Below are 23899 nucleotides of genomic sequence, written 5' to 3'. Positions count from 1 at the left end.
GTTTATAGGATATTGATACAGAGCATCCTTATACAGGACACCCAGTAGATACAGAGTTGAGGGTTGGAATCTTTGGTGTTACAACAGCAAATTAAAACACTAATTTACCACAATATACCAAAACACTTTACTTTTGAACTGGACGCTTGTTTGGTTAATCATCTTAGCGTCATCAGCAGATGATTAAAACTTAAATTTTGACCATCTGCTGATGATGCTAACATGGTTAGCGAAACGCGCGTCCTGTGCAAAGGTAAAGTGTTTTGGTGTATTGTGGTAAATTAGTGTTTTATTTTGCCTCTGTAGATAACAAAAAAAATATGAAAAACATATGAAAAGCATAAATATAGAATATTAAAAACATGAATATCATATAATTGGAATATTATTTTTAAATACATTCTTTTACGAACATATAATTCACGTTCATACAATATATCTTGGAATGTGAAACGCACTTCTATATCACTTGAATAGGGTGGAACCTATGGGTGGAACGTAATCTCTGCTATTCATGTGTCATATATGTTCCCAATGAAAAAAAGGAATGTGAATAGAACATTGTTGTTCTTCAAGTCACTTGCTACGCATATGAAAAGAACGTAAATGTGCTATCTGGGTAGGTACCATATTGAGTTGTAGGTACTCATTTCTATACTTTGGCGTTCAAATTGTTCGCTTTATTGGTGCACTGTTTTGCACTAATGAAATATTAATATCATGTAAAATCGGGCAAATCCACGGCAAATCTAATCGGCATACTGTTCGGTTACTGTAAATTGGACCGTCCAAAATGACGGGCGTTTTGATAGAACGAGTAGGAGGCATAGAGAAAGATAATAAATTTATATTACTATTTTTATTTATATAATTTATTACTTTCTCTATAATGGAAGGTTATAATCACCGCGACCTTGCAGATCTATTGTGTCCCCCTTTCTTGAGTTATTATATAACTCATCATACAGTCCCAGGTACCTGACAAAAGCCAGTATCTGAGACGATTTTATATAGGGTAGTTCTCCATTTCCGATATCAGTCGTCGAAAGTTTATGGCACGAATGGTTGTCGTCTCGGCACACCTCAGTGATGAGGTGTTCCGGTGTCTCCTCACAGAATCTGCATTCGCCGTTTTTTTTTAGCTTCAGTCTGTGCTTCAGTCTACTGAGGTGTTCGTTGAGGAGTCAGTGTCCTGTTAAAAATTCCGCGAAGATTGTTTTACTTATATCAAGAAAAATCCTTCATTTTTCTCGGCACGTTTTAAGGACTGTTTTAAAACGGCGCGTAAGTGCGCGTAGGATATGCATCGTGGCGAGCATCGCATCAAGATGCCCCACTATGTTTGTACCCTTAGACCGTTGCAGAGGATTTCCATTCCAGGTTACGGATGGAGTCTTCCAAGTTCTCGTTCGCTGTTTTAGTCGTTGGGTCGTCTCGTTCGCGGTATAAAATAAAAAATATCCTCGCGCGTCCCGACGGCGACGGTCGATTCTGATAGTGCGGCTGTAAAATAGAAATAATTTTGCAATCATCCTTCAGTCTTGTTTTAATATGTAAAATATGATCGTGTGTGTGGATTGACTTTTATTGTATTTGTCTGATGATGCTCGTGTGAGCGAAACACGTGTCACTGTTTAACTTAATATAGACTTTGAATCTTTTTTATACTTCTCTTTAATTTAAAACCAGGTCTCTTTGAGAAGAATGGACGCCTTCTTTAAAACAACTGTTGAAAAAGGACCTCCAAAGGATATTTTGAATATAATTAATACTAAATGAAAATCGTGTATTCGTCATTTTATTGAAAATGTTTAAGTGAAACTGGTTATGTGGATGTAAGGCACTCAATAAACTTTTTTGTTAGCCTTCTTTACTATTTATCTAAAGGCGGATTCTCACGACTCACGACTCATATGTACTTGTACAAACATTTGTTATTGGGATATACTTGCCATGTCGCGTGAGCAGTTTATTTGTGCAATTATCTGTCAGTCGTCACGCCGCGTGAGCGCCAAGCTTGTTGCAAAAAAATGTTGTTTACAAATATAGTATACTTGCCAAGTACGCAAATATTGGCGTACTTGCCAAGTCCACGAGGCGTCAGAATGCAAATTAAAGCCGGATTCCGAAAAAAAAACGGTAGTAAGAGCAGGTTGTTTTGCAATGTGGAATTAATTTCTATATAGCAGTTCAATGCAAGAAACTCTTATATAATTTTATTATTATAGAATTAAATACAACTGTCAGAACTAGTGACAGGATAATTCGAGCGAAAATTCGCTCGAGTACTCGATTATTGAAATAATCGACATCGCTCGATTATGAACGAGCGATGCAAGTGACGAGTTACGAGCGACGAACGCAAGCTATCCTAGAACGAAATAAATTGAAATCCGATTTTAATGTGACATACTCGATAAAATGACGAGCGAATTTTCTACATACATTGCAGGTAGCAAATTTATACGACGCCGTATATATATATTTATCCGTTGCGTATCTGAGGGACAAAATTTTACGACCTACATCGACAATGCTTCGAAATAAACTAAATCAAGTGATCAAGGATCAAGCGAATCGCTCGCCGCTTGCTACTTGCCAATCGTCACCGAAAGAATATTGTTGCGGACCGTTGTGGACTCGACCTAACCTAACAATATGGCCCGCCCTCGGATGACCTTAACATCGCATAGACACCGCAATGCTTCATTCGAAGATTCGAGAAGGATCGAGTCCCACTGGAATGGAGTAGTACATACGAGAACATTCGAAAACCTTCTCTATGCACCTAACGATCTATGGACTATTCTAGTAAGCTTTAACTGTAGGTATAAAAGCCGGCGGCTGTGGCCTAGAGAGGGCAGTTATAAATATACAGTTGACGCGCTAAAATTCAAAATAAATTCTTAGTTATAAATCGTTTGTAAATAGTTCTATAAGTCTTTTATCGTTATTGTTTTTGTTAATTAGTGTTAAATAAATAGTGTTTAAATAAATTGTGACTTTCTATCCACACGGAACCGACGAAAAAACGTAACAACTGGTGTCAAGTGTGGCGTGTGTGTGACTAGAAAAATAAAAAGACTGAAAATGGCTTCGAAAAAATTGTTGAAGGACTTGAAAGTGTCGGAATTAAAATGCATACTGGAAGAGAGAGAATGTGAGACAGATGGAAAAAAAGCATTTTACAAGCAAGACTAAGAGATGTTCTGATCGAGGAAGGTGAGGATCCTGACACATTTTGTTTTGAGTTAGAAGGTGATCTTGACTCGTCATTGAAAAATTTGCAAGAAAATTTAAACGACAATTTGAACAGTAAGATAATTAACTTGGAAGACAGTTTGAACAATAACATTACAGAGAATTCTCAAAAATTAGAAGACAGTTTGAAAGATAAAATTATGGAAAATTCCCAGGATTTAATTAATATTTTAGAAGATAAGATCGCAGAAAATTCTAAAGACATACAGGCCAGCTTTAATAATAAAATACTTAATTTAGAAGAAAAGATAACAGAAAATTCCAGGGAATTAGAAAAGAAGATAATAGATACACAAGATAAAATAACAGAGATTGAGGAAGATGTAAATAGAAAAATCGAAATTTTAAAAGAAGAAATAGCGAAGTCAAATTCACCAAAATGTCAAGAAACATCGGAGGGACCGAAACTAGTCGAAAATAGGTATACTTCAAAATCAGTTATGAAACCTCCACAGTTTGACGGAAAACCCGCTTGGGCCAACTACTTTTGCCAATTTGAAGCCGCTGCGAGAGCAAACGGCTGGACAATCGCTGAAAAAGCTACCGCTTTGACTGTCACCATCGGAACAGGGAGATTATCAGCAATTGGTACGACATTTAGAAATGAGGTACGGCCAAGCTCATTTGGAACATGTCTATCATTACCAGCTAAAAAATCGCATTCAAAAGTTAAATGAGTCTCTGCAGGAGTTTGAAGCCGACGTAGCCCGCCTCGTTCAACTTGCGTACCCTGCTACGCCCGAGAATGTTATGGAGCGGTTGGCAGTACAGGCATTCTCCGACGGCTTACGTGACAGCGAGACAAGGCAAGTGCTTCTTCTAGCCCACCCAACGCGCTTGGTGGATGCTTTAGCACGTGCCCTAGAATTTGAGGCCGCGAAACAGTTCTCGGTCTCTAGTGAGAGTACGGGCGGTCAACCAATGTTCCGACAAATCCGTGGAAAGCATTGTACGGAAAGTCATGGAGGAGTACATGGGCAAGAAAGGACCGACTTGTTGCTGGAATTGCGGCCAGGCAGGACACGTAAGAAGTCACTGTCAAGAAAAAGACGTGGACTCGGTTTCGCCAAGTGTCGAATCAAAGGGACACATATGGAGCAGTACCCAACAGGTTCCAACGAAAACTGTTCAAGTCGCATCGCTACAACACAAGTTCAACAGCATTTTTGTGGCTAGTTTCGTGGATGGAGAGTTACGGACCATGCTGTTGGATACGGGTGCGACCAAAACGATCATCAGGCCGGATATCCTTAAAACATCAAAAAGGATTAAAACAACACAATGGCGACTACGTACAGCTACAGGAAGCTGCGCTCTCATCCATGGAGAGGTAGATCTTAATTTTGTTATCGGAAGCACCTGTTTTAATCATCGAGTGTTAGTAGCAGACATCGAAGATGAACTTATTCTCGGAATGGACATCGTGACCACTAGAGGTTTTGAACTAAACCTCAAACAAGAAATTTTGAAAATAAATGAAGAAGAAGTGGTTCTACATCGAAAATGTGAGGAGACGCTTCGCGTGGTAGTAGCAGAAGATGTTTCGATCCCTGAGCGCTGTGAGATATTTTTGGATGGTCGCCTGGAAGGTAAAACGAATAATGGGAGTATTATTCTGTTGGAGCCAAGGAACCATGACAGCGAAATAGGACGAGGGGTCGCTGTTGGAAAACCCCTGCTACGAGCGAAGAAGTCTGTACCGGTAAGAGTAATGAACACGAATTATCATTCTGTATCCTTGAAGAAGGGAACCCTGTTAGGGTACTGTTGTTCGGCCTCCTCAGTCATTCGAAGCGTGGAAGCCTCCAAAGTTTCGATTTCAAAAATTCCGGACAAAATGGTTAAGGAGTTAGTAAACGTTAAGGGATTATTTCCCGAAGATAGTAGAAAATTGAGAAACCTGATAATCAAGTATCAAGATGTGTTTGATAAAGGAGAAGCAGGACATAGAGGTCGTACCAATTTAGTACAACATAAAATTGACACCGGAGATGCACGACCAATCAAACAAAATCCGAGAAGACTGCCGCTCGCCAAACGTGAAGAAACTGACAAAATCCTTCGAGAAATGAAAGAAGAGGGTGTCATCGAACCATCTAACAGCCCGTGGACATCGCCGGTAGTACTAGTAAAGAAGAAAGACGGTACCACCAGGTTCTGTGTTGATTATCGGCAGCTTAATAATGTTACCAAGAAAGATAGCTATCCCCTGCCGAGGATAGACGATACTCTAGACACGCTGGCGAGATCGACTATATTCTCTACCTTAGACCTGAAGAGTGGATACTGGCAAGTCGACATAGCGCCGAAAGATAGAGAGGACGGCGTTCTCGGTGGGCTCCGGACTGTGGCAATTTACCGTCATGCCTTTTGGATTGTGCAACGCGCCAGCTACCTTTGAGAGACTAATGGAGTCTGTGTTAAAGGGACTATCCTGGACTATCTGTTTAGTGTACCTGGATGACATCATAGTGGTTGGGAAATCCTTTGACGATCATCTGAAGAATTTGGAAGAAGTTTTCAAGCGACTAGGGAGCTCTGGTTTGAAACTTAGCCCCAAGAAATGTCATCTGTGTCAAGAAAAGGTACACTACTTGGGCCATGTAGTCTCCTCCCAGGGAGTTGCGGTAGATCCACAGAAGACCAAGACAGTGGAAGAGTGGCCGATACCCAAAGACAAACATGAACTACGAAGCTTTTTGGGACTATGCACATACTATCGCCGCTATGTACAAGGTTTCGCCACCATCGCAAAACCATTGACCAGACTTACCGAAGGCGAAAGGCGTTTCTCTTGGGACTCAGATTCTGACGAGGCATTCCGAAGATTGAAGAAGGCCCTGACTAGTGCGCCCATACTTAGCTATCCTCTTGGCAACGGAAACTTTATATTGGATACCGACGCTAGCAATGTTGGGTTAGGCGCTGTTCTGTCTCAGATCCAGGATGGTCAAGAAAAAGTAATTGATTATTTTAGTAAGACCTTGTCGAAACCGGAAAGGAACTACTGTGTAACCAGACGAGAATTACTAGCTGTAGTTAAAGCAGTGGAACACTTCTACAAGTATCTCTATGGAAGAAAGTTCTTGTTAAGAACAGACCATGCTGCTTTGAAATGGCTGTTGCAGTTTAAGAATCCTGAAGGGCAGGTAGCTAGATGGATTGAACGATTACAAGAATTTGACTTCGACACAGAACATCGAGCTGGGACAATCCATCGAAATTCCGACGCACTTTCCAGAAGACCTTGCGCTAAGGATTGTAAGCATTGTTCCCGAGCTGAAGAGAAAGAAGTGAAACTACTAAGAACAACTGTGGTTAATGATAGTTGGCAACCCGAAGATCTTGCAAATGACCAAACCAGTGACCCAGAATTAGGTTTAGTAATTAACTGGAAAAACGCAGGCCAAAGACCAACGTGGGAAGAAGTTTGCAGATATTCGCCGAACGTAAAGTCGTACTGGGCTCAGTGGAATTCCTTGGTAATAGATAACGGACTACTTCGCCGTGTGATCGAGAGACCGGAGGGACAAGAAGAGAGAAGGCAGATCGTCATTCCAAAGAAGAGAGTCCCAGAAGTCTTGGACAAGAAGTTCACAATGGAACCAGCGGTGGACATCTTGGTGTTACCAAGACACTTGGCAAGCTGCGTGAACGGTTCTACTGGGTGAACTGCAAAGAAGATGTGAGGGCCTGGTGTAAGAAATGTGACATTTGAGCAGCCATCAATGGGCCACAAAAGCGTGGTAAAGCCCCTATGCGCCAGTACAATGTTGGTAGTCCCTTCGAACGAATAGCGATCGACGTGGCTGGTCCTTTCCCGGAGACGAACGATGGCAACAAATACATTGTGGTAGTAATGGATTACTTCAGCAAATGGGTCGAGGCCTACGCGTTGCCAAATCAAGAAGCGTCCACGATTGCTGATGCCCTTGTTAAAGAATGGATCTGCAGGTTTGGTGTTCCCATGGAGCTTCATTCAGATCAGGGAAGAAACTTTGAGTCCAATCTGTTCCAAGGCGTCTGTGAAGTCCTGAACATCCGCAAGACCAGGACGACTGCTCTACATCCACAATCCGATGGGATGGTTGAACGCATGAACAGAACTATCAACCGTTATCTGGCCAAAGTAGTCTCTGACCACCAAAGAGACTGGGACAAATTTCTTCACCTGTTCCTGTTGGCCTACCGTTCATCCGTCCAAGAATCTACAGGGCAAACTCCAGCCAGCATCGTTATGGGACGGGAAGTGCGCCTACCCTGTGATCTGAAATTTGGTTGCCGACCGGGAGAAGAAGTCGCCGGAGAAGATTATGTCCACACACTACGTCAAAGGATGGACGACATTCATCAGAGAGTCCGCCTAAATATTCAAAGTGCTAGTGACCGAATGAAGGAACACTACGACATTCAAGCTGAGCATGGAGGATACCAACCAGGGAAGTTGGTGTGGCTATATAACCCGCAGAGACGTCGTGGGTTATCTCCGAAGCTACAATCCTCGTGGGAAGGGCCATACGAAGTCATGGATAGAATTAATGACGTCGTATACCGTATCAGAAAATTGCCAAAAGGAAAACCGAGGGTAGTCCATTTCAACCGTTTGAGCCCCTACCAAGGCGAAATAGAAGATCGTGCTGGGACCGTGAGAACCTGCAGCTTTGATCCCCCTGATTCGGAGATGTCCTTTGACGATTTCATGGCCCGATACAACAGCAGTGAGAAGGCTCGCTATGGTGTAACCAAAGAAGATCAACGAGACCTCTTTTCCGTGCCTCCTGATTATTCGCTCGCTCATTGTGTGGCTCGAGATTTGCGGATGTCCAGAGGAATCGCTGCGACGTTCAATGAGAAGTTTGGGCGTGTCGGAGAACTACGCCGACAGGATCCAGAGGTTGGAAGCGTCTTGAGGCTAACCGACAATGCACATGGTCAAGCAAGGCACATCTTCTACCTGGTCACCAAGGAATGGTCCCCGAGTAAGCCGACTTATCTCAATCTATGGAAGACCCTGATTGAACTGAGAGAAGCCCTGCTAAACAACAACATTGCACGATTAGCCATTCCGAAGCTGGCGTGTGGACTCGATGGTTTGAGTTGGCGTACAATCCGGAACATGATTGAAGTCTTGTTCAGATTTACGGGAATCGAGATCCTCGTTTGCTGCTACAACCCAAAGCTGAGATCGGGAGAGAAAACTGTAGACTGCTATTTCTACCAGACTTCGCAATGTACCAGGGGCCAGCTTTGCAAATACCTTCATTCACCGTATAATCTCGGGACGAGCATGTACCTAAGAAGGGGGCAGTGTTGCGGACCGGTGTGGACTCGACCTAACCTAACAATATGGCCCGCCCTCGGATGACCTTAACATCGCATAGACACCGCAATGCTTCATTCGAAGATTCGAAAAGGATCGAGTCCCACTGGAATGGAGTAGTACACACGAGAACATTCGAAAACCTTCTCTATGCACCTAACGATCTATGGACTATTCTAGTAAACTTTAACTGTAGGTATAAAAGCCGGCGGCTGTGGCCTAGAGAGGGCAGTTATAAATATACAGTTGACGCGCTAAAATTCAAAATAGATTCTTAGTTATAAATCGTTTGTAAATAGTTCTATAAGTCTTTTATCGTTATTGTTTTTGTTAATTAGTGTTAAATAAATAGTGTTTAAATAAATTGTGACTTTCTATCCACACGGAACCGACGAAAAACGTAACAATATGTTCCCTGCGCACGCAACTTACTGCTTGGCGTTAACGAGTACTTACTAACAAAGGGACGCGCGACGGATGAAGGTGAAAACCGTATTTTTAAATACGAGTGATATTTCGCTCGAGCGATCACTCGGTTATTGCAATCGCTTGAAACTCGAGTACTCGATTATTGAAATTAATCGGTTTTCCCATCACTAGTCAGAACGTGTGCAAATAAGCCCGTGGTTACATTGGATGCGTGTTCGCGCGTTTTTTTGGTCGTACGTGCACGGACGTGCACGCAGCAAAAAACAAACAAAAGGTATCTACGAAGGCGGTTACATTGCATCGGAGTTCGCGCGTCCGTGCACGTACGTCAATTTCCGTTGGTCGGATGAAAACAAACTGGTTTGTTTTTTTAATACGTGCACGTCCGAGCGTTCGAATATTTTTTCTCTGATCCCAATACATTTGAATATTGTTGAATACCAGGTTTAATTTTATTTGGGATATATTAATGTTGATGGAGATATTCTAAGATATTCAAAAAATTTGACCGGTTGCTGCCTTAATTCACTAAATGTTTTACATATTCCTTTTCTTCTCCTTTTCTTGTATATAAATAATTTACCCAATATTTTATTCTTTTCATCAGTAATTATTTTAACATTATATCCTCACACAGCATCAAAGTAGTGGCGCTTGTTTTGACAAACGCGATACAGATGACACCATGAACGCGCATCTAAAGGTGCGTATTCATTATCCAAACGAACGAACGAACGAACGAACGAATGAAAGTGCGGTATATTTAAGGTGCGTATTCATTATCCGCACGAACGAACGAACGAACGAACGAATTTTTCGCTAGTGGTATGGACGGGGACCGTACGATAGAACCGCACGAGAAGACCGGAGGCATTTGTTGGCGAACGCTTTTGATGTACCGACTCGAAACGGATGGTCGAGCAAACGAACGAACGAACGGCCGCATGCGTTCGGTCCCCGTCTAAATATATCTACTTTCATTCGTTCGTTCGTTCGTTCGGATAATGAATACGCACCTTTAGACGGGGACCGAACGCATGCGGCCGTTCGTTCGTTCGACCATCCGTTTCGAGTCGGTACATCAAAGGCGTTCGCCAACAAATGCCTCCGGTCTTCTCGTGCGGTCCCCGTCCATACCACTAGCGAACATTCGTTCGTTCGTTCGTTCGTGCGGATAATGAATACGCACCTTAATGTAACCACATCTAATGTAATAAAATAGTCGTGCGAGTAAATTCCGTCAGAGCTCGTACTTATAATAAACGCATGGACACGCGTCCAGTGTAACCGCGGGCTATGCCGGTGCCGGCACCGGCTCCGATTTTGCCGGTGTGTGTGCAAGGTGCAAGCGCTCTGAGAGTGGCGGCAGTGGCGCGAAGCAGCTGTTTTGGTATCTGCCATGCAGTAACCAATGCAGATATTTTAGGAGGGCTTTGAAGTGTAGTTCGCAACAACTCAGTCGCTCCTTATAAAAATAAATAATAAAAATATTTTTTGCAAGTGAGTATAATAATAGAAAGGGATTAAAAATCACTGTCTTTTGATATTAGGCATATTTATTACCGAGAAATGGCAGTAATCCATATTAGGAATACTATTCCATATTTGATTCTTTCCTCTACTATTTGCTTTGTGCAAACTTATTTTTATAGTTTTATTTACATTTTAAAGTTTCTCTTTTATAGTAATTTTGAGTTATTTTTTAGTTTTAGTTTTATATGTGTACAGGGTAGTTAAAAAGTGTGTGTAGTTATATTATTTTTTTAAGTTTTAGCACAAACTAATGTTTTAGTTTGTGTAATGGAAATTGTAAAGAACCGTTTATTAAAATATTTTGTCTTTTTATAAGTTATAAATCATAACCATTGAGCATAACAGAATAAGAACAATATATATTGACTAATAAGAAATTAGTCAATAAATATATTATTAACTCAGTAATTTTTCGAAAAAAAAAATATCGCTTATATCGCTGAAAAGCTTAAAAATTATGCTTTTTATGAAGTCATGGTCTACTATATGGTTTCCATTTAAAAAAACATATATTTGTGTCATATGTCAAAAATGATAGGCTTTAGAAAAAAACGGAGAACAAAATCTCATTAAGGATGTGATTATCTACAACTTTTATCTGAAAACTTATTGTCAAAAATAGACTATAATGGAATTAGGGGCAATTTTTAAAATAGCCGAAATCTATATATCAATTCATTAAAATAAACAACAAATACAAATGACAATTCGTATTATTAGAAAGAACGTAATCACATAACATAAGATTTTGTTAGATTTGGCAACAAAATTTAAAAAATATGAATAAACTAAATACATTTTACAATACATAATAATTTTAATCCTCATCACTATCGAGGACATTAACCCTTTTTTTCGACCTTCTTGTACCAGTTGCGCTTAATTCTTCTGAGTTTTGTATATTATTACTGAATGATTCTTTTAAAACCCTACTATCTACTTGAACATCAACAAATGTCTCATTTTCTCTCGAACTTTCATCTATACACAGCTCCATAGAAGTTGCTATTTGAACTGCATTAGAAAATTCATTATTTAAACGTGTATTATCTTCATTACTAATGTGTAATTCATTTGCTCGTTCTAAAGAAAGTTCATCTCTAGAAACTTCTTCATGGTGACCATCAGTTGAAATAGAATAATCCTCAGTTAAACTATTGTTATTTTCTGCATGACTATTTATTTTATTGCCTTTTTTCAAAGAGGTTTTCTTGACTTTATTTCCGGTAACATTGCTTTTACCTTTAACAGTACTTTCATGATTGAATTCCATGAAATCCTCGATATGTGCCATTTCTTTTGAGTAACTACTTTCACTATTTTGACTTGCATAAAAACCATCACTATTTTCATCATTATTACTAGCAGAATTGCCATTTAAATCACTCATTTCAGCTTGTTCATAACTTGTACTTGGTAACTGATTGGATCCAACTAAATTTTCACTTGCCTTATCTTGGATAAGTTGTAATCTTTGTCTTCTCAATTCTGCAGCTTTTTCTTTGTTGAGTCTCATTCTCTCTAACTGGTCTTCAGATAATTCCATTTGGGGTCTATTAGAACTTACTAAAAGTTTATCAAATGAATCATTAGTTTGTTGGTTTATCTGTTCTGGTCGAACATCAATAAAACCATCGACATTATGTTCTTCATCTGAATCATCTAGGATAGGTTTGTCTTCTTCTATCAATAGATCATATCGGATTCTTTTTATGTGGGTCTAAAACAATAAACGATAAGTAATAAATAAGATTTAGAGAATATTAATATAATATTTTGATAAACTTTTCAATGAGCAAGAATAAACGAGCAAATATTAAAACTAATTAGCGCAAAGGAAATAAGTTGGAAAATAATCAGTAAATATATTTTTTTAATTTAATTCTGAATTTTCTTGTTTTTTTCTTATTATTGTCAAGAAAAATGATAATTTTTAGAAAAAAATAAGAATAAAATTGAGAATAGGTATTCATTCATGTGCTTACACTTGATACTGGACGAAGTAGTAGCGAGCGGATTGCGACGCAACGATCCACAAAGAGTGGGTCAGCTGCGCTTTGCGGGGATACTGGGAACTTTAGGGTGGGCATGATCCTCATAGATTGTGGCGGATTGGTTGGTGGAGGAAAAAATCGTCGGATTGGTTGGTTGAGATGGCACCTAAGCTTAAAAATTGGCAGGGGCCGGGACTGGTTGCTATGAGGGGAGAAAACATCCCTAAAGGGACAACCATCACGGTCTTTCTGACAAGAAGCAAGGGGAAAGAGACCACCTACCCGCTATACCTTCTCCAAGCTCAGAACGAGAATGTAAGTACATCAAGCTGGCGAGTCCTCAACTCGAAGGAGGGGGACCATGGTCAGGTCCTCACAATAGGAATTGACCTCAAATCCAAGGAGGCAACAGAGGAAGAGGGGTATATCCTCTATTATAGATTCGGGACAGTACCGGTATCAGGTCCAATCGGATTGGGATGTGACTCCAATACGCACAATGAAGTATGGGGAAGCACTAATACTACCACTAGAGGTGAGTGTTTACTAGATTTCCTTTTAGCATACAATCTTGAAGTTCTCAATATACGTAACACCCCAACGTTTGTGACAATTTAACAATCGGGAGTGCTAGTGTAACTAATTACGTGAAAGATTGGAGGGTCTCAACGGAACCTTCCCTATCAGATCACAGAATCATCGATTTCAAATTAGGAGGAATCATACTCCAAACAGAAATTCGAAGGAATCCAAGAGGAACCGATTGGAAATCTTGGATTGCTATACCGCACCAATCTCGTAGACAACCTGGACCAAATAGATGCAGGTAGGGCTAGGAACCAGCTGTATCTAGAATGGTACGCAAGGGAAGTCAGTGGTGCAATACTGGATGCATATGAATCTAGTTGCCCCACAAGTAAGGTCATACAAAAAAGTTCTGGTGGAACAAAAAGCTGACCAATCTTAGATCGGAGGTCCGACGACTCTTCAACAGAGCCAAACCCAGCGGCAAATAGTTCTACACCGAGAAATTATTTGAGTATAATAAGGAGATTAGAAGGGCAAAACTAGACAACCATATTAGAGTAAATCATCTAAAGGTTAAACCATGTGTTAGAGCATGCACAGAAACTGCTCTGTACCAGTTAACCAAGCTAATTCAGGCAAACCTGGATAGCAAAGAAACAGCACTTTGTGCCTTCTTAGACATTGCAGGGGCGTTTGACAATATACCTCACAAGGTAGTCAAGCGATCTCTGGAAACAAGAGGGTACAGTACGATAATTCGCTGGTTTTGGAAAATGCTCTCAACACGAACAGCAGAGGCTGAGATAGGTATCAAAACTGTAGTTGTTCAAACAACGCAAGGAACTCCACAAGGTGAAGTGACCTCCCCCCTACTGTGGAGCTTGGTAGTGGATGAACTACTAGAAGAATTAACTCTAGCAGGAATACACTGCATAGGGTATGCAGATAACAGTCATGATGCACGGGGGAAACATGAAGGTATCATGTGTGATCCTGTGATATTATACAAAGGGGACTCCGCATCGCTGAGAGATGGTGCAGGACTGTCGGGCTGAGCATCAACTCAGATAAAACCGCGGTAGTGTCATTCACCAAAAAGCGAAATTTGAAAAACTTGAAAAAAATCCATATCTAGATAGAAAGGAAATATTGCCATCACAGGAAGTGAAATATCTGGGAATAATCCTAGATAGTAAACTTCTCTGGAACAGGCACATTAAGAACATTACTAGCAAAGCCACAAAGGCTCTCATGATATGCAGAAGACTGGCGGGAAATAGGTGGGGCTGCGCCCCTAACATTTTGCGCTAGATCTCTACCATGATAGTAAGACCCATGATTACCTATGGAACAGTTGCTTGGTACACAAAACTAGAGCAACGTACAGCAAGGCAGAACCTGTGCAAAGTACAGAGACTGGCATGTATCTGCATCACAGGTGCCATGAAACATGTCCAACAGCAGCAATGGAGGTCATTCAGTGCCTTCTATTAAAAGATCAGCCTACGGGCGGACTTTTGTTTACTTCATCAGCTGTACATACTTAGATATTGGGTTAGATTCCGTTTCATATTTTGTCGGTTGATTTTTGGTTTTAACTCTTTGATTTTTGGTATTATTTATTATTGTAGTGCAAAAAACTAATTATTTTGGTGTTGAAGTGACATAAACTACTACCAGATATATGGTCACTCTCGGTTTCTGCATAAAAAAATAGAAATTTTAAAAATTACACGTTGTGCAAGTGATTTAACCTAAAAGTGCCCATACATTTTTACTTATCGTGATTTTGTGTGTGTTTTTAAGACTCTAACAATTCATCAATAAAGCTTAAGTGGAGTGTGTTATTGGTGCTATGCCTCATCTTTGTTGTGTTCCTGGTGGAAAGGATAGTTACTAAGGATAGTTATTATACTAGGCAGCCTAAAAAGTGTCCGGAAGAGCAAGAAAGTGGGTACGAGTTATAAATCAAGAGAATTTTATTGAAAATATCTTTAATAAATTTAAAAATAATATTCTCCCATGATGGTATTAATAAAAACTGGACAATTATGTTTATTTTATTCATATTGTGGAATCTCCACTCCAAGTGTTGCTGGTTCAGCTTCAATAGATTCAAACACGTAAGTAGGTATTATGATCTAGGGAAAAATAAAGAATATGTGTATTAAAGATCATGAAAAAGATTATTATTTTGAGTTCAAATTTTAAAAAAGATTTTTGTAAAGATAAGACTGATACAGTTTAAAAGAAGAATGTGTTTTTGTTTGATAATATAGGTATAATGTATGTTAAGCATAACATATATTTGTTCAGTAATTTTTAATGAATAGTATTGATTATTTATAATACCAAATTAATATCAAATATTTAAGTGATGGCTGAATACAATATGAATAAAATAACAATAAAATTGGTATATTTGCATAATACAAAATTAAGTTTTAAGAATAAAGGTGTTACTAAAAATACTAAGAAATTCATATTTCTTTGTTTTAATTGGTCTAATGTTATTTACATTTTACGTAAGAATTATACCGTATCATCGAAAAAATCGGCATCTAGTTGGTTTGGAAATGAACATCGATGACATTCCCTAAATAACTGTACACATAAAATAATTAACTAGAATTTTACAATCTTGGAAAATTTGATATTCTTGAACCTTGTTTTTAAATATTCTAAATTTTTGATTTTCTTGGAATTTAGGTTCGAAAAACGCTGATTAATTTTTCATTTGGTTTTTCATTATTTTTATTTGGTTTAAAAAAAACGGTTCGGCTAACATTATAGCCTCCATCAGTGTTGTGTCATATGAAAAAATAGTGTCGAATATAATCCAAAAATTGCATATAAAATATTCACACCACGCACATAATGTTTACTGCGTACTCCATAGTCAATGTAGATAATTTTAGTGTTAAGAATAATAATTTTAAAAAATATGTGGTCATCTTTTGATAAGTTTATATTAGTTTATTAATTGCAGTAAACATTATGAGGTGTGAATTATATTGTATATGTAATTTTTTGGATTATATTCGACACTATTTTTCTCATATGACACAACACTGTGAAGGCTATAGTTAGCCGAAAACGTTTTTTTAAAACCAAATAAAATAATGAAACCCAAATGAAAACTTAATCAGCGTTTTTCCCGAACCTAAAAATCCCAAGAAAATCAAAAATTTTAGAATAATTTAACATATAAAATGCCAGCGATCTTCCGTTCATAGCCATCGCTGACGCCTTTATTTAGATAATATTGTATTATTTGTAAATATAATTTTTCGAACATTGATACTTGCAAAATATACATATAAATTTTGTGAATGCAAATAATAATACATCACTGTTAGTAGATATTAAATGTTTTTTGTTAAATTAGATCGATTTTCAAACCCCAAAATTTAAAATATATTTACATTTTACCCATTATCTTGTATGTACCTATACATTATTTGTACATTGTAAAACATTTGCTGCATTTGTATGGTTCATAGTTTATTTGCCAAAGTATTTATTACTATAAATAGGTATATATGTTGTAGTTATTAACTGTATATTATGTATATTTCATTTAAACTATATCATTTTTAAAATACAAACCAAAAATCTGAGGAATAATTATGTTTTCCATGTATTCTACAACATATTTATTAATCCGTTATATCTAACTAGCGTGACGTCATAAATCTCGCCCGTAGGCTGATCTTTTAATAGAAGGCACTGGGTCATTCTATACCTAACACCACTGCACATTGTCGTCGGTAGTTATGCCAACGCGACAATATTAGAATGGTCATTGACGGAAACAGTACTGCGATTTTTCAGGTCAGAGGCTTAGAACACCATCAAAAAGAAAATTCCACTTCTCCAACTCCCAGTGGATGACATACCAAGAATATACAACTTTGAGAAACACCTCACTGTAGTATTGAGTAATAAAAAGACTGGAAACAAGAAACGCTTACTCAGCATGTACTCGTAAAAGACCATACCATAACATGGTATACTGTGCTTCCAAAACCAAAGCAGGGATAGGAGTATTTAGACCGAAAACTAAATACTCTGAACCAATGGGCACCTACCCCAGTATCCTTCAGGCAGAAATTTACGCTATCGAAAGATGCGTACAATTTATCCTAGATAGGAACTATCGAAAACAGGAAATAAGAAAGTTATAATATACTGGGGAATCCCCAAATTTCTGTAACAAAGAAGGGTGTTATCACCTTATCACTTGCTAAATGTATATATACCTATTACGGTTAAGGTCCGATGTCCGGTTAATGTCGACATTACCCGGTTAATCTCGAGAATAACACACAACAAAACGAGACAACCAAAAACATAACCTAACCCGAACATTAACATGTTAATGTCGACATTAACCAGACATCGGACTTTAACCATAACCTATAACAAATACAATTGACAAGTGACAATTTGAAAACGAACAGTATTTAATATTGCCTCTACCGATGATAGTATAAACATTTTTGGCGAAACACGCCAATTTACATATCAAGGGGGACAATTTTTGAGGCATTTGTTGTCGTGTTACTTTCAACCCCTTGACCCCCAGGGCACCTACCACTAAAATTTTAAATAGCAACCCCTATTTTTTACCATTTTTGTGTTTCTTATAGAATTCTACATAAACTGCATTATTTTTTTGAGAATTTTATAAAATAGGTAGAACAAATAGGGGTTGCCATTTAAAATTTTAGAGGTAGGTGCCCTGGGGGTCAAAGGGTTGAAAGTAACACGACAACAAATGCCTCAAAATCATTGTCCCCCTTGATATGTAAATTGACATATTTCGCCTAATTTTCATACTTTGTATAATCATTTGTAGGGGTAATATTAAATACTGTTTGTTTTCAAATTGTCACCCTGTATAGAGAAAATCCTATTTTTTGCAGAAAGCTTATGCTATTCAGACCTAGATTCAGACTTAAAAATAAAGGATCACTTTAAAAATGTAAAAAAAAGTTTATAGGGAAAGTTCTCATTTGTGCTTAAACACACCCTTATAATGGAACGTTTCAGCACAATGATCCTGTATTAGTAATCTAATAGTTACCTGTGTAGCCCTTTTAGTCCCTAATTTTTCGAGTCTCTCTATGCAAGTGTCAAATGGAAACTTTGGAAACAACCTGTGGCACCAATATTCATAGGTTTTCATAATAACATTTAAATCTTGGTCTTCGTATCCTTTTCCTTTAAACTTAACTCTATCAAAATAGCTCTGAATAGCCGCGATACCTCTTAGACCTACAACAAAACACATTCAGTGACTTTAGAAACTCTTTAAAAATCATTACCTTTCAATGTTTCCTCATTTAGCTTTGGCTGAGGATTTCTAACAACTCTTTTAGGTTTTACGACAATTCTTTGGGTATTTTCCTCATCCGCTCCATCCCTGTTAACTTCCTCAGTTTGTTGTTCATTGTCTTGATCACCTATTTGAACTACTTCGTTTTCTGTATCTGAAATAACTTCCTGCGCGGTAAGTTCTTCATCAGAGGACATTTTTCTCTACTATTTCTTCAAAAATAATCAATGTTTATAATTAATAAGGCCACTCTACTCCTCTGTTATTTCTGTTATATTCCCGCCAAATGTGACAAAATCTTAGGTTATGCGAAAGTTGGTATGTAAATGTTAATATAATGGTTAAAATAACTTAATTAAATAAGCTTAATCATCGAAATCTTGTTCTTCATCCGAATCAGAATTGATCTTCTCGCCAGTTGGGTTGCTTCGATTGATAATTAGCAAAAAGGCCTCCAAAAGCCTTTTATTCAACCTGTCGGTTTGAGTGATCTCACGGGGGGCTTCCTGGGGCCCAGGTACTGTGTTGTTTGAATTTTCTTCTTTGTTTGGCGTTTTAAGATTCTCAATATTTAATCCAGGCATTATAAATAGTAATAATTTATGAAAATCTCTTTAATATTAAACGTCACTTTTTTCAAAATATCAGCACAGATATCAGCTGATTTTGACAAACGCTCTTTTCATGCTTTTCATTATAATCCAAGTTTAGATTGGAAAGCCCGTAAAAATTTTAGGTCGCGAAATTATTTTGGGTCGCGACCGTTATACGCGATCTGGCGCTGCTATAGCGGTCGCTATAAGGTCGCTAAGAACAACGGCAAACAAAAACAGAAATAATTTTCTCTTCAAAGTCAGAATCTTTAAAAATATTCTTTCAAAATCTAAACCGCTCTCATTAAAGAAATTCCGAAAAGTGTTTATAGCGTCCATTTTCAAAGTAATAATTGCTATCTTGTGAGTTTAATTCAAGTTTTATTTACTCCAACCGGTGATAATTGTGAAAAAGTGGCATTAAAAACTTAAAAAGCTGTGCTGTGAACTGTGAACTGCAAAAACCATCGTGGATCGTGGCATAACGTCGGTTTCCAATGTTTCATAGGTATTTCATACATGCGTCCTTATATAAAATAAAGTTTCTTGTATGCAACACACTGTATTTTATTTTATAAAATTAAACGAAAATAATAATAAATTTGAATAAACAATATTTGGCGATATAATTCCGGAAAAAGCCGAACCGCTCCGAAATTTTCAAAAGTTTTGGGTCGCGACCGTTGCTAGAATAGCGCCAAATAGTGTTTACATTGTCCTTATGGGCACTTTCCAATCTAAACTTGTTTCGTTTATCTATGTTATAATCTTGATTAAAATTGCGCCACACACCACACATTAAAATTGTATAAAAAGATATATTTTTATTCAAAGGAGTTTTTTCCTGTTTTTTTTTTCTCGTTATCGCGTATCTACATAGCTACTGTTTATCTATAGAGATTTATCAAGAACGGTAAATTATGTCAAAGACTACAATTATGTCAACTGTTCTTTGAGATTTATAAATAATTGTATGTACTTTATGTTAAATAAATCAAGATTCAAGAATAATCAATACCAAAGCAGTTTAATTCAAACTGATTATACAAAGTTTTAAACAGCTAAACTAAAGACAATTATATTATATTTATTCAATACATTACATTAACATTCTCTCAAAATAATTGGATTATAAATGGGAATTTAAGTTAGTTTTTGCATTATAGCAGCATTGAGAAGACCTGCTTCCTTTAAAGTTTGAGAGTCATCCAGAATTTTTGATGGATATGTTGAAAGTAAATTGAAAGTCTGCATTTCATACTGGGGTCTTGCAGCAGTAATGTATTGTCTGATTTGTGCTATAGTATGATCCTGGTTAAACTGGCCTACTAATCTTGAACCATCAGCTAAGCGAATTTGTAAACTGCAAATTAAAAAATATTAGAAATAGATATTCAAAAAGGAAATTCAATTAATACCTTGTGGTTGGTCTGGTAGCGTCCATCTTTAAAATTTCTTTAGCTCGTGCTTCATTTGCAGATTTATCTTCATTTGTGCATGCTCCTTTAAAACAGTAAACAGTTTAAATACAATTTTAGAGGTCTACAACTTATATATTTACCCACTACTGCAGGGGCTGGACTACCAAGAGTATACCCTTGTCCTTGAAATGGCTTAACTTTAGTCTTTGGTTTTTGGTACTGTTCCATTCTATGATCCTCCATTGCTAAATGTATCTGTATATAGATATGTAGTTTTATTTATGAAAACCAAAAATACTAAATGCTAGCACATACTTCTGTATTACCCTGTCTCAACTCTTGTGGTATTTCTCCTCTTCTAATACTATCCAAGAAGTCTTTATTGGATGGATCCCCATATTCTCTTAGTGCCCCATCATCTATACTGAAGCCATTTTGCCATAATCTATATAATTAGAATATCTATGATTATATTTGATAGAATATCCTAATTACCTACCTAAGAGTAACTTCTTGAGGTCTAGGTGGTTCTTGAAATCCAGGTACTACCTCAGAACTAGTATTATCTTGTCCCAATTTGTAACCTGTTCCTTTAAAGGCTTGACCACCACTTGAACTCGCAGCACCTGGTTCCAATACCTCTACACCATGTCTTGAAAAAATTTTGCAGAAAATTACTTGTATATAATAAATTGACACTATATACTTACTCCTGAACGGACTTGAACATATCAGCTACAATATCTTTTTTCTTTGGCGGGCCTAAGACTTGCTGACCGCTGTGTTCTGAACCCCCAGCATAGTATGCCTGGCCTTCTTCCTCATCACTTGATGTAGTCAGGGTGTTAATGGTGGCAAAATTTGATGACTTTTTTGGCTGGGGCCTATTTGGGGTAACTACAGGGCTTGGTGTTTCAGGCGCCACTATTGAAGGGGAATCGTCACCTAAATCGTCACCCTCTGTTTCGTAATAACGAGACATCGCAATCTAGAACATCAAATAAGATTTTAATCATTTAGCAGAGCAAAAAAAAAATTTAACCTCAACATCCCAAGCTGCCGACTCTAAAAAGAATTTTGCTCTATCTGAATTTGATCCCGTTATCGCAATGAACTGTTGCAGTTTTTCATCCTGGTCACTCATTTTTAACAATTACTTTAAGTCTCATAAAAAAATTATTAAAATTGTCAACTCACACCAACAACAACAAAATCGACTTTTCCTCTGACTTTTCTGACAGTACTCACTACTCACTACTCACTACTCCTGACAGCACTTTGACAACTACAACTACCAGGGACAAAAGACAAAAGTTAAAATAGTTCAAATGAACAATGAACTGATACATCCCAGAGATGTAGAGGGTGTGTAGAGGTGAGCTTCTTCAGAATGAACTAGAGGAATCAAAAGAATCCACCTTATAGAAAATACGCCACAGTTCTTTCTCTCTTTATTTCTTCATTTACGGATTCCTATAAGAAGTAAGCTCATCCTGGAACAAGGTTATTAAAATACGGGCCTAAATTAATGCCTAAATTAAACAGGTTGCCTCGTAACTTGACATTAGCCGCCATAACGCGTCATCGTGTGTTCGTGGTGTGGTACTCAGCCATGGTACAAAGAAAACAAGGTATGATCGATAGCGGCTCCAATTTCGTTAATTTTGCGCATACCACCTGTGACGTCATACGCCATACAAAAAAATAATCATATTGTCCAATTGCCACTAATAAAAAAAGACCTAAAATAGGGAAGAATTAGGACATAACCCCAAAAGTTATGTCAAATCATCGAGCTTGACACTTGAAAAATTATTTTCACATTTATTATGTCATCTGTTTGACAATTTGAAATTGGCGCGCAGAGCTTGCCGACCAATGGTGCCGTTTATCACCTGTGACGTAGTGACCAACCTGCGCAATATCATACCTTGTATTCTTTGTATCATGGTACTCAGCAGTTTTCAGCTTGTTTACAAATAATTTTACATTGTTTTCCGTGTATTAAGTGCATTTGAGTGGATTATAGGACAGTTTTAGTAAAAAAGACTACACGATATTCTATATTTTTTAAAGTTTTAGTGTACTTATCGTATTATAATTGATGAACTAGATAGTTTTTTAAAATTATTTATCAAATTTCCCTTACAAATGCAGGCCATTCCTACCTGTATACTTACTCCTGATCAATACAACAGTTACATATGCGTGGTTATTTGCATGGTACAAAGAAAACAAGGTATGGTCGATAGCGGCTCCAATTTCGTTAATTTTGCGCATATCACCTGTGACGTCATACGCCATACAAAAAAATATTCATATTTTCCAATTGCCACTAATAAAAAAAGACCTAAAATAGAGTAAAATAGGGAAGAATTAGGACATAACCCCAAAAGTTATGTCAAATCATCGAGCTTGATGGTGGGTTCATACAGCCAAATAAAATAAAATAAGAATAAAATAAAATAAGAAATAAGAAATTCTTATTTGTGTGCGTTCATACAGTCAAATAAAATAAAATAAGAAATATATATTTGCTCATGCGCAGTACGATGAGGCTGGATAAAAAGTTAACTTTTACGATTGTTTATAGTAATTTTACTATTTATAGTATATTTATTTATTCGTTGCCTACTATATTATACATTTTACTTATGTGAAATTATAAAATAAATTAAATCCAAACTGAAAATATTTGTAGGTTAGAATTAAGCGTGCGCAAAGCCGTTTTCACATAAAATAAAACAAGAAGTTAAAAGATAAAGACTTCTTATTTTATTTGGCTGTATGAACGCATGTACGGTATCCCATATAACCAACTTTCTTATTTTATTTTATTTTATTCTTATTTTATTTTATTTGGCTGTATGAACCCACCATGACACTTGAAAAATTATTTTCACATTTATTATGTCATCTGTTTGGCAATTTGAAATTGGCGCGCAGAGCTTGCCGACCAATGGTGCCGTTTATCACCTGTGACGTAGTGACCAACCTGCGCAATATCATACCTTGTATTCTTTGTATCATGGGTTATTGGGTTATTTGGAGGGTGTTTTTCATTAGTTATGATTTTTTCAGATAGACGTGAATTTATGGTAATAGTCAGTTAATTTCAAACACAAAATATAAAATAAACACCGAAATCGAAAATAAATAAAGGTTAGGTAGAAACGTCAAAACCGGTCAAAACAGAAGGCGCGCCATGCGCATCGCCATGCGCGCTACACGGATGATTTGTGGCATATTTGTGGTCATAGACTTAAAATAAAATATAGACTGAGCATCTCATTCATAAATAGCTGGAACATGCGGTCAGACACCGTCTTGTTATTGTTGTGTTATTGTTTTAGGTTATAACGAGTGCGACACGAGCGATAGATAGGTTGTCTCTGTCGTAACGGTCGTTCCCTGACGACTCTGCCGAGAAACACAACACTGTCTTTCGTTTCTCAAGTACACCTGAACTCTCCGTATCA

General features: G+C 37.5%; 2 protein-coding genes across 3 annotated transcripts; both read right to left on the bottom strand.

Annotated features, from left to right (window-relative positions):
- Nucleotides 1–11238: 11238 nt before the first annotated feature.
- On the bottom strand, nt 11239–19095 carry LOC115874803 (TIMELESS-interacting protein). Its single transcript, XM_030890089.1, has 3 exons — nt 18396–19095; nt 18155–18345; nt 11239–12263 (listed from the first exon to the last, which is right to left on the bottom strand). The coding sequence occupies exons 1-3, from the start codon at nt 18601–18603 to the stop codon at nt 11361–11363; spliced, it is 1302 nt and encodes a 433-aa protein (XP_030745949.1). The 5' UTR covers nt 18604–19095; the 3' UTR covers nt 11239–11360.
- Nucleotides 19096–20007: 912 nt separating this feature from the next.
- Nucleotides 20008–21718, bottom strand: LOC115874801 (NSFL1 cofactor p47). 2 transcript variants are annotated; one of them, XM_030890088.1, is made up of 7 exons: nt 21618–21718; nt 21131–21408; nt 20920–21072; nt 20736–20865; nt 20561–20675; nt 20418–20502; nt 20008–20362 (listed from the first exon to the last, which is right to left on the bottom strand). In XM_030890088.1, the coding sequence occupies exons 2-7, from the start codon at nt 21400–21402 to the stop codon at nt 20143–20145; spliced, it is 975 nt and encodes a 324-aa protein (XP_030745948.1). In that variant the 5' UTR covers nt 21403–21408; nt 21618–21718; the 3' UTR covers nt 20008–20142. The 2 variants fall into 2 exon arrangements, with proteins under 2 accessions (XP_030745948.1, XP_030745947.1); XM_030890087.1 differs by having other exon boundaries at nt 21463–21709.
- Between the last annotated feature and the right edge of the window lie 2181 nt (nt 21719–23899).

The sequence above is a fragment of the Sitophilus oryzae genome, unplaced genomic scaffold, assembly GCF_002938485.1.
Source record: "Sitophilus oryzae breed Bouriz unplaced genomic scaffold, Soryzae_2.0 scaffold_1297_pilon_pilon, whole genome shotgun sequence".
NCBI classification, from domain to species: Eukaryota; Metazoa; Arthropoda; class Insecta; order Coleoptera; family Curculionidae; genus Sitophilus; species Sitophilus oryzae.
The sequence above is the reverse complement of the archived record's forward strand: the minus strand, read 5'-3'. Positions and strand labels throughout refer to the sequence as shown.

Bases quoted from the DNA above. Each gene is read 5' to 3' on its own strand.
- LOC115874803 (XM_030890089.1), bottom strand. From the start codon at position 18,603: ATGTCCTCTGATGAAGAACTTACCGCGCAGGAAGTTATTTCAGATACA. The intron at 18,346-18,395 runs GTAATGATTTTT...GTTTTGTTGTAG, and splicing joins AAATGAGGAAACATTGAAAG to GTCTAAGAGGTATCGCGGCT. The intron at 12,264-18,154 runs GTAACTATTAGA...TTATTGTTTTAG, and splicing joins GGACTAAAAGGGCTACACAG to ACCCACATAAAAAGAATCCG.
- LOC115874801 (XM_030890087.1), bottom strand. From the start codon at position 21,564: ATGAGTGACCAGGATGAAAAACTGCAACAGTTCATTGCGATAACGGGA. The intron at 21,409-21,462 runs GTTAAATTTTTT...TTGATGTTCTAG, and splicing joins CGGCAGCTTGGGATGTTGAG to ATTGCGATGTCTCGTTATTA. The intron at 20,866-20,919 runs GTAGGTAATTAG...CTAATTATATAG, and splicing joins CCTCAAGAAGTTACTCTTAG to ATTATGGCAAAATGGCTTCA.